Below are 11,352 nucleotides of genomic sequence, written 5' to 3'. Positions count from 1 at the left end.
GCTACTTTTGCCAGCATCCGAAGCGATTCACTGAAAATAGGCGGGACCACGTTGTTTTAAAGTTACAGCACAACTTTTAAAAAACACTAAGAGGCAGGTCTCCCTTCCAAAATAGGCCTCTGTGTCGATTAATAACACCACGTGTCAAAGTATTTTAATATTGAGGCTGTTTCAATTTTATAGTTTTGCGATATTCTGAACTCGTATCTTAAAGATAGTTTAAATTCAGCGTGACGGGAAAGCATGGGCTGTCAAACGGATTGGGTCGCATGGTCCCTTCAATTCCCGTCCGAGCAAAATATTCCATTTCAGGTTAGTCGACCAGCTGTGAGATGTGGCGTTAATGCTTTGTCTGAGACATGTTCATAATTAAATTAAAACGACTTATTAAGAAAACACACTTAGACGTGTAGGTATAGTCCTGCAATACCTTCTCTGAATCACAAATGCCAGGTTGTGTTAAGACATCAGCAAAATGGAAATATGTTTGCTGAGGGAAATATCTGCTCCGATTGACGATCCAGCCCTGCTTTTCCAAAACTCTTCACATGTGGGCAAAGAATAGCCTCATGGAAAAACCAAAATCAATTGAGGGAATTGCAGTATCATGTAATAACATGGCGTGTTTTGTTGTGGCTCCGTTTTGGATGGGAAACGTCAATAAAGCAGTGCTGTATTTCAAAAAGAACAGATTGCTCTGCTTCTGTGCTGACTTATAAAAAAAGATTATCTTAATTTAAATTACAAATAAAACTTAAATGGGAAATCTGAGATTCCCTTACTTCAGTCATTCATGCATTCATTCTCTGTTTAGTGCACCTCCCCCTCAAAACAAAACCCATAATCTCAGCTTCATGTTTTACACAGTAAAGGCTGTTATTTTTAGAATTCTAACTCTTCACGTTTTTGTAGTCACTGTAGTATGAGGCTGAAAATAATTTAATAAAACTAATTACAACGATAGCTTGAAAGGTTGCATACAGTAGTGTTTTAATGTTGTGCATGCGTGTCTTGTTCCATTACTTAAACAGAAGAGGGCAATATGGTCCATGATTTGACCTGACTGTGATTAAGTGCATCCCCTCTGTTAAACTGAAAGAACAAAGCAGATCACCATACTGCTGATGCCTACAGGCTAAAGCTGTAAATGCTATTAGAACAGGGTGGGTTAATTATACTTAATGTTAAAACAGTTACATCGTTATCCATTCGCCGCTGAAAATACACTTTTATTTGTGTAAGATCCCAGAGATATTCAGAATAAAAAAACATTTAGGTTGAATAACTGTCACACACTGATTCAAATAAACTTTTTTAGGTACTCTTGTTCAAATTCCTGTTAATGCAAATATCACATAGACGTGGTAAAGATGAGCTGTTGAAATTCTGAGCACCAGAATGGTGTAGAAAGGTGATTTAGATGACTATCTCCACAATATGGGTTTCAGTATCTGATGTGTTGGATTGAGTATTTCAGAAACTGTTGATCTACTGTTATTTTCCTTCACGGCCGTCTCTAGGATTTACAGAGAATGATTTGAAAAGGAGAAAATATCCAGTGAGCAGGGGTTCTGGCCAGACTGTTTGGAACTTACAGGCAAGCTAAAGAAACTCAGTTAACCACTCGTTACAACCGAGGCAGAAGAGCATCGCTGAACACACATGTTGACCCTTCTGTCAGCTAAGAAAATGAGACTAAAGTTTGAGTGATCTCACAAAAACTGGACAAAATGACAGTCTCAATTTCTGCTACATTTGGATGCAAGTGTCAGAACTGGGGTGAACAATGAAAGCATGGATCCATCCTGCTTTGTATTATTGGTTCAGACTGCTGTTAGTGGTGTCATGGTGTGGAGGCTATTTACTTGGCACATTTTGGGGTCCTTAGTAGCAACTGAGTATTGTTTAAACACCACAGGTTTTGTGAGTGTTTCTTGCTGACCATGTCCATCCTTTTTATGACCACAATGTACTGCAGTATCTTCCAGCAGGACAACGCATGACATCACAAAGTTAAAATGATCTCAGACGACTTTGTTGAACACGGGAGTACTCAAACAGCGCCCACAGTCACCAGATCTCAGTCCAGCAGAGCATTTTTGGGATGTGGTAAAATGAAGATTCACATAATGGATGTGCAGCTGAAAATCGGTAACAAATTATAATACTATCTGCAACTAAAGGTGTAACTCCCCTGTAATTAAAAGGAATTTCAATGTGTTTTATGTAAAATGACAACATTTTATTTAAATTTATCAGCAAGTAAAAGAATTAGGGGTACAGAATTTTAAGTAGGGTGGAATTTCATGTTAATTTTGTGGAAAAACAAACATTGTTTCTCCATCTTACGGGCCATATTATGGAGTGCTTAACCTTACCTAACTTCCATGTATTTTGCAGGAAAGGAGACACTTCTTTTCAAAGTTATGTTTGAACAGTGATTGTGAAAGAAAAAAAATTGAAATGCCGCCATCATTATAATGTCGAACTTTACTTCAAAATACTTGTTGTGTATTTATGTATTTATGTGATTGTTTATGTGATACTTAAATTTATTTACAGTTTAATCACTTCTTTGCTTCCTGGACAAACCCAACTTTAACCCCCCTTATTCTAGTGCACCTACCTTTAAGTATTTGTGTGTAAATATAATTATATTGTAATTTAAAATAAACTGTTGAAATATATGTTTATTAGAGGGGAAATACACCCATAAAGTTTTACTGGCAAATCTGTAGCACTGTGTCATGCAATCATGTCACATTACTGGTGTGCCTAACAGAGTGGCTGGTGACTGTATAGCCTACCATAGACTGTAAGTCTGATACAGTTTCAGTTAAGCACTAGAAGAAGCAGGCAGAGAGTATGCACATAATGTGGTGTTGCTCGAAGAAATCTTCCACTGATCAAAAACACACAAACAATAACTTTCTGTAATTATGAAATCAATTAACATTGCCAAAAATGTTAATTTCAGCAGTTTGAAGCATGATGTTTGATTTGTACATTGTAACATAAATGAATCTGATATATTTCAGCTAAATCTCCTTTTTGTTGACATTACAACATACCTACAGAGAAAAGTTTAGAAATGTTCAAACACCATGTCAAACTTAATTTAAAGGAGATTTTTATTCCATAAGGATCTGAAACAAAACCTTCATTAAAAGATAAATCTTAATCAAATGTAGAAATGAATGACTTAATGAAATAACAAATTTTCAAGTCAAAGGAAATAATTATTTGCATACAGAAAAAATAAACTATATTAGCCAGTAAAATATCCTGCACAGTTACAGAACACAATATAATACGGTTTAATAGTAACCACAGACAGTTTTTATCTTTAAGACAGATTTTAAACAAAATATATAATTATGTTAGCTGAACTAAAAAAAAAATCATGTATATATGTAGTAATTTATTGTTACATGTTAAAAAATAATTTTTCCACTAGCTAATAATTGAAGTAGTAAAAGGTATTTGGTAACAAATTAAATAAAGGTGTTGAACGATCCAATATTAAAAGAGTTTATATCAAGAACGGGAAGTGAACCTTTCTAATTTGTCATTCATACGCTTCACTTTTCTGTAACCTCGTCGCCGTCGATGGCTGCAAGAGACATTAATGGTCTTTGCAAATAAAGACGTGACTTATCTCCAACGTGCTGAAGTTGACCCATTAATTACTCCTCGATGGTAATTGAAGTAATTCTTTGGACAGTATCCTGGACAAAACGACTTTAACAGGATAACTCTGGCATCTAAAAGGCCTTTGATTCTACATCCACCTAACATCCATCCTTTGCACACCATGTCTTACTAAATCTTGAGTGTTTAATCCCCCGTAATTACAAAGATTTGCTTAGGTTAATAAAAATAATCCGCCTCAATTGAGACCCCCCACTTGGACCTCCCCTGTGCCTCCTTTGCCCCTTTCTGCGAGGGATAAAATCACAGTCATATAAATAGAGTCACCTTCACATCTTTGAAGCACAACTCTTTGATTCGGGAGCAAAAGGCTGACGGATACCAAGTGATAGGTTTGGATTGACAGGGTTATCAAAGAATCGAAAAGATTTACCGAAAATTTCTTGGCAAACGAAGCGTCCGCATTTAGTCTTGGCGACTGACGTCATTTCCACAGGTTGAGATTGGGTCACTCGTGAGCGCATCAAGGTTAACAACAGTTGAGAGGCTCATCTTTATCGGTGATCTTGTCAACAGTAAGTCTTCGGTGAAAGAATTTAGTGGCAGCGAGACGCTGGCTTTATGAAGGCTCCTAATTTTAAAGAACAATAGACATGCTGTGCAACTTAGATACACAGTTTTGAGAAGACGTTTGGGAGAGATATTTTTTATTCATGACCTGACACCTGTTCAACAGTCAGCGTGAAATCAATAAAACCTCTGCCATGAGCTTGAGATATTTTAATTCAGAAATGACAATGGAGGAAAGAAGCAGCCGCAACGGAAGCAGAGACAGACTGGGACTGAGCTTCACAATTGACTACCTGCTCTTTAATAAAGGAGCCAAAGCTTCTAAAGACGATGCAACAGCAAGTCGTGCTGCAGAGCAGATAACGAACGACATGCCAGGTCGTCAGAATCCTAAACTCGAAGAGGTGGGGATTCGCTGTGAGATCCAAGAGAAGGGTCTACAGAGGTCAGAGGTAGATGCTGAAAAAAGGAAAGCCAAAGAAGATGAGGGGGATGAAGACCAAAAAGAGGAGGGGGAGGAGGAAGTGACCACCACCACTACCACCACGTCTGCGAGCTGTGGTCCAGAGAAGTCTGCGGACAAACCCAACCAGTCATACATTGCACTCATCTCCAAAGCGATCCTGGCGTCTGAGCAGAAGAAACTGCTTCTGTGTGACATCTACCAGTGGATCATGGACCATTACCCATACTTCAAGAGTAAGGTATGTTCATGTCTTGTGGTTTTCTATGTATGTAGCACGTAGCGATAGATATACCGTACAGGAGCTCAAAGTGAAACTGGGCGATAATTCGAAGCAGAATTTCCAAGCAGATGTTTGCTGATGTTGTTAAAACAGGAAAACAGGAAAACAGGATAACATCGTTCCCCAAATGTGTTTAATTCAATCTCTGAAAACTAAAGTGTCCGCCATTTTCGCAAATAAAACGACCTACTTGGCGTTGGTAATCTGTCTGAGTGGTTAGGCAATTAGGTGCTCACAGGGACACTAGATGATCTTGTTGTTGGCGAAATCACAAATAAAGTAATCCTGTTGCTAGGTTGCAAACTGCCTCTGCCATTACCAGGTGCTACAACAGATTGGGTGAAGCCTAGTGGATTAAAGTTGATCACTGGTTTGACGTGCTAAAAAGGTAACTCAGGGTGTTGTGACTTACTCAGATCATATACGGTCTTGACACGCCACAGCTCATGCTGCCAACAACAGGACAAGGTGACATCCTGAAGCGGATCAGTGATACTTAGCAGCCCCTTATGTTAATTTTCCAATGGGGACATTGTTTAACCCCTGCTTTAATTTTGACTTGACATATTTGTTTTCTTGTTCGCAGGACAAAAACTGGAGGAACAGCGTGCGTCACAATTTGTCCCTAAACGACTGTTTCATCAAAGCGGGCCGGAGCGACAATGGTAAAGGCCACTTCTGGGCGATCCACCCATCGAACTATCAGGACTTTTCCAATGGAGACTACCACTGCCGAAGGGCAAGACGGAGGGTACGCAGGGTGCCAGGACAGCTCCCGCTTTCCTCCCTGAGCTCGCCCTACCACCCCGCCATCGTCCGTCCCCACAGAACAACCTGCTGGTGCTGTCCTCAGGCCTCTGCACTTCCTCTTCAATGCTTGGCACCCAGACTCTACTGGCCTTGGTCCAGCATGCAGCCACAAATTGGGCTCCACCTGGGCCTAAATGCCTCTGTACCCTGAGATTGAATTGTTTGTACTGTTGAGGTATACTATACTAACAGTTTGGCCCTGAAACACTATTACTTAAAAGAGAATTTTTTTAATCTAATGATTATATCATTAGGCGATGTTAAAACTGAAATGCCCGCTGGCAATATTACATTATGTTTATATGCTTGTTAATGAGTAAGAACAAAGTGATTTTAGGGCATTTGATGATTCAATAAAATTAATGTCTTAAAGCTGTGGCACTTCTTGAGTTTATATTCAGAATGTTTTAGAATAACAAAAATAAAGTGTTTGGAACCAGCACATTAAAAAGTGTGTTGTCAGCTCTGCGTGCATGTGTGTGTGCAGAGGGTGTGTGTGCGGATCTTGCTAAAAGTGAGCCCTTGCTAAAATACCACCCGGTGTTAGATGCTAATTAGTCAAAGCTGTCGCGATGCAAAATCTTTTGCATTAAGAGACTAAAATCAGGCTTTCCAAAGCCAACTCCCAAGGAAATGAGGCCAGATAATCTCAGCAATCCTAAATAGTTTCAAGAAATAGGAAGCTTATCACACAGTGTAATCCGTAACCTCGGCTGCAGAAAGAGGGGAACCACGGGAGGTCAGGGATGAAGGAAGCGGAGGAAAGGGAAGGAGGCAGTGAGAGATTGAGAGGAGGGGGCACTGATTAACTGGGGAGAAGTGGGAGGGTATTTAAGGGAGTGTATGTAGATCAGGGGGTCTTAGGGGTTTGACAACTGAGTGCCAGTTTAGAGAGGCAGTGTGTGATTGAGGACTGCACAGGAAAACTGCACTCATCAAACACTGTTAGTGTTTGTAATGCATTTGTTCAGTGGATTGTGTTATATGCTATTTTTTGGCATTTGGTGCTGATTACAGCTTTTTAAACTACTAGTGTGGTGGCCGTAGCATTCCTTGACAATAGCGCTTTTTGTGAAATCTATAACAGACAAGTAAACTGAACAATAAAAGCTCCCTGGTTCTTGTTCTGTGCTGCTATATGACAAAAATAACGGATAAATTTAAAGTAGTGCACTTTCTTTATTGAGCTGGCAGGCTGTGTAAGGGCTGCCACTGACCTTCAGGCTGCAGGAGAAGAACCCTACATGAGGATGAATGTCATAAAGTGGAATATTAAAGCTATTCAAACACTGAAATTTATCTTATGTATCAAACATTTTTTTGAACACACTAAGCCAGAGTCCCTGTCAAAATAAGGGGAGTGTAGAAGCCGTAATGGTGATGTAAACGTCTGTGGATGTGTCTTTTTGTGCAACACGGCACATATGATTGAAACTTTAAAGCTGGACAGTTCATCCAGCGTTGTTATTTTGCGACACCAAAATGCTGCCACACTAAGAATCAAGTCAGTCTTTGCCTGTCTGGCTTTACATCAATAGTGAAATTCCTCTCTGACTTGCAAAGGTTGGCATTTACATCCACAGTGCCTCAGCCTAAGAGGATTAGATCATACATTGACTTTTCTGAAGTTTGTTTGTCTCGGCTCATGGGGGCTTCTTATTTGCAAATTATTGAATATTTGAATAAAGCAGTATTTGACATTAGATTAGAATCTGAATGGACAAACAGGGATAATTTCAGAGAGCAAGAGAAGGAGCAGGAGCTATGCAGAGCAATTATTTTCTGACGATGTTCATTAGAACAATGACAAATCCATCTAATTATTTTATGTTCGCCAAATCTTCCTATTCAATGTCAGCGGCTAATTAGAGACCTAATTTGCTTAATTCCCATGATTTGGTCTTTGCTTAAAATCCTCTTCAATTCAACAGCTTTAAGGCTTTAATTTGGTTGCATATGTTTGCTGTACACACACACACTCGCGTGCGCACACACTCGCACGCACAAACAGAGGCATACAAACATGCATTAGTGTACGATGCACACACATAGAATTCCCAAACTGTTTAAATAAACAGACACAATCAGTTTTAAAATCATTCAAACGTCACATGAAGAGAAGTTCACTGACAGTGTTTTTGTTCTTTTTTGTAGATATTTGACATATTAAAGACGTAAGAGCCCACCAGAGCAGTCTTTTGCATTTTCTTCCCGATAAAATATTGTGCGTAACGTCACCTTAGTTCAACATAATCATACCAGATTATAATTAACGTTTTAAGGAGAATCAGATTGAGGTCATGAGCTCTGTGTGTGTGAGTGTGTGTGTGTGTGTTCATATGCGTATGTCGTTTTGTTAATCTAATGAGATGGGTGGAAGGGTGCAGGGGGCCGTAGATTAAGGCCCAAAGATTTGTTGCTGATTAGCAGAGAGTGAGGTAAGAAGATCAGTCCTGCTGAGACGGCGATGAAACATTATGGCCGTGTTTTAATACACTACATTTACAGCAGCATTCCAAAGCTGCTTCCCTTTAGTTCGCATGTATCGCGCTGATTTGACTATAGGCAGAGTGTATTATTGTTCACACAACACAGGAGGGAGGCTGAAGCTATACAGGCAGCTAGAAAAATGATTTTTCATGTGCAGGATTTTATAGTTTTCACCTTATAGCTGTTGTTGTCTGTCCTGTGAACACGTTTCTCTGACTACATTTGTAGCTCAGTTATTCAACCCACCGACTGTGACTGATTTAAGGGAATGTGTCACTCTAGGACATGTCCTCCCTGCCTTTTTCTTATTTGACATGATAATGCTCAGCGAAATGTCAAAAGAAATTCAGATGGACACTGATAATCATAAATAGTCACAAATAGATTTAACAGCCTTAATTCAGTGTATTAAAAATCTATAAATTTTAATATGTGTTCATATAAAAAGTTCCCTTTCTTAACACTTTAAATCCTAAAGATTATGTATTTTTATTTAAGCAGGGGTCCTTGGCTCACGTACAGCTCTGATATATATATATATATATATATATATATATATATATATATATATATATATATATATAAAAGCTGGTGTTCAGCAGGTTGTAAATCAAGAAATAATAATACTGTTTCATCCAGTGAAGGCTGAAAATGAATGTAAATTTAAAAAAAAATGCAAGTAAATGCAATTAAATGTCAAACTTGCAATATTAAGAACAGCTTATTTAGTATTTGCTTTTTGTCTTCATTCACTTAATTATTTGTCTCTGTAAGTTGTGGTTGTGTGACTGCAGCTGAATAGCTCTCAATAGGCCCTAAAGGCTGGAGAGCCTAAATTGCAGCTCTATTAGAAAGCATGATTGCATAGAAGTAAGTAGTATTTAAGTCTTGGGAAGCGCTATAGTTAAACCAAAACCAGCTACTTTTCTCTGGTTGTGTCCCACTATGAACAATAGCCCGGCGTTACTTCGGCTTCAAAGACTCCATAATAGTCAATCGATCAGAATGCGAGGCGCTATTCTGCAGATTACTGTTAACAATAATTTGCCTCCCAGTGCACGGTTGCCATCTTTGAAGCAATGTTTTATTGCCTTTTTTTTTCATCTGCATCTGCCATCCCCGAGGTCCACTGTTTGATCTCTCCCCACCAGTGTCTGTCTCCCCGGGGTCGCGTTGACCTGTTGATTGGCAGCTGCGATCAGACATATGGTGGGACGAGGCATCGACCGGAGCTCCCCGGAGACAAAAGCAGACTAGTGGGGTTTTCCCCCCTTCTTTCCCCCGTGCTGAGGTGCCGAGCAGCATGACAGAGGGAGAGGTCGGATCCGACCACTAGATGACGCAAGGTGCAAGCGAATATTTCCAGCAGCTTTTCGACCATTTAATGTAAGTCGATGTTGCAAAGTTTGAATTTATTCAACCCGCCAACCTTTTCGGATTTTCCTGTTAAGAAGACGTGATGCATGATATGTTTGTAGCAGATAATATTTAGGCACATTTAACTGGGCTAAAGGCTTGCTTTTTATTGCCATTTTTTCATTTTTTATTATGGAAATTAATTTCCAATGCGATTATTTAGCCATTCATCCCCAATGAGTCCTAAAAACAAAACACAAAAACAAAGTAAAACCAGGCCCTGGTGTGCAGGCCAAAACCATAATGTAGGTGTGACTAAGTAGCATGATTTCCTCATGTTCACATAGGATTTCGTGGGTTTTGTCCAGCTGTGAATGTGTGTGTGTGTGTGTGTGTGTGTGTGTGTATGGGTAGGTGGGTGGGTGCACACTGGAAACTTTTTGGGGTTAGCTTGACTTTTAGGAAAAGAAAGCACAGATGTGATGCTTATCCTTGTGTGTGTTTCCCTGTGCATGATCATAGCAAACAGAATGCATGCCACCCCCATCTCTCCTCCTATAGTGAGTACCGTTGCCATGGTGATCCATCCCTGGCCAGGGTCTTGCAGTGGTCCCCTTTGACCCTGATCCGTGACCCCTGACATTTAGGCCACGGCCAGGGTCAAAAGGTCAGCGATGGCCGGAGGGCAACAAGAGCACTACCATGATTGGCACCCTTGACATGTGCGCTGCTGGCTTCATCTGCGGCGCTCACCTCCCTCGCAGTTTGCACCTCTCATTTGAATTTCTTACCGAATGAAGACGGTCAGCTGCAGGAGCTTCATTCCTTGTTTTACATTGCACTTCAGCCACCAGCAATGTAAGGTACGGTATAGTATATCTTGCATTCATGTGTGAGCCCCACATTCTAATTTTACACCTCAATTTTGTGTAAATTTTAATGATAACATATAATCTGCAGTAGGCTGGCATCCTGTATCATGATGGTTATGATAGCAGTAATGATCATCAGTATTCCCACAGCCTCCACAATCCGCTGTGTGTCAGGATATTTATAGGTCCTCACGTGTGTGTGTGTGCACGGTGCTTCATTTCTGGGGGGAGAAGGGCAATGCACCACACCACGGTTCTTCTCGTGGGGAATAATTACAGAATCGTGTGTACTAAAAGTCATGTGACCCTAGCCTTCTGCTCCCAAATAATTTATCCCTCCGGCTGATAGCTCGTCAATATCAATTTATTAATTTAACAGTTCTGGACTGATAAAAGGTAGTGCGCACAGTTAGCTTGCTGAAGCGGAGAATAAGGATGAATTTTACAGTGCAATGGTGTGAGGGGAAGGAAAGAGGGAGAGACTGGAGGACAAAGCAAGAGGCAGAGAAAAAGGCACAGGAGTGATCAATGGCAGCACAGAGCAGAGCCGTGCATATTTGCTGTGCAAAAATGGGCCACCATCACTCATATTCCAAAGTTATTGAGCTAAAGTTATGAAAATTAATACACTTATTATCACCATATTAAAAATTAAGATTGAAGACAGCGAGCTTATTGTATTGATATTCAAATGCCTCCAATATATTGATCAGAACAACCCAGTTTTACTCTAACCTCTTTGGGCGAGCCAGTGTTTCTGTCATAGAAGAAAAAAAAGATTTTGCAAGAAGAGCTTTTGAAGATTTTAATTTTTAACATGAAGAAAATCATTTTGCATCAGTAAGCTAGCTGACAAC

At 39.8% G+C, this 11,352-nt stretch overlaps 1 protein-coding gene across 1 annotated transcript; it reads left to right on the top strand.

The window, feature by feature from the left end:
- Positions 1–110: 110 nt before the first annotated feature.
- On the top strand, positions 111–6,228 carry foxq2 (forkhead box Q2). The gene is made up of 2 exons (XM_085151774.1): positions 111–4,925; positions 5,554–6,228. The coding sequence occupies exons 1-2, from the start codon at positions 4,416–4,418 to the stop codon at positions 5,926–5,928; spliced, it is 885 nt and encodes a 294-aa protein (XP_085007900.1). The 5' UTR covers positions 111–4,415; the 3' UTR covers positions 5,929–6,228.
- The last annotated feature ends 5,124 nt before the right edge of the window (positions 6,229–11,352 follow it).

This window comes from Neolamprologus multifasciatus, chromosome 23 (genome assembly GCF_963576455.1).
Source record: "Neolamprologus multifasciatus chromosome 23, fNeoMul1.2, whole genome shotgun sequence".
In the NCBI taxonomy this organism is placed as follows: Eukaryota; Metazoa; Chordata; class Actinopteri; order Cichliformes; family Cichlidae; genus Neolamprologus; species Neolamprologus multifasciatus.
The sequence above is the reverse complement of the archived record's forward strand: the minus strand, read 5'-3'. Positions and strand labels throughout refer to the sequence as shown.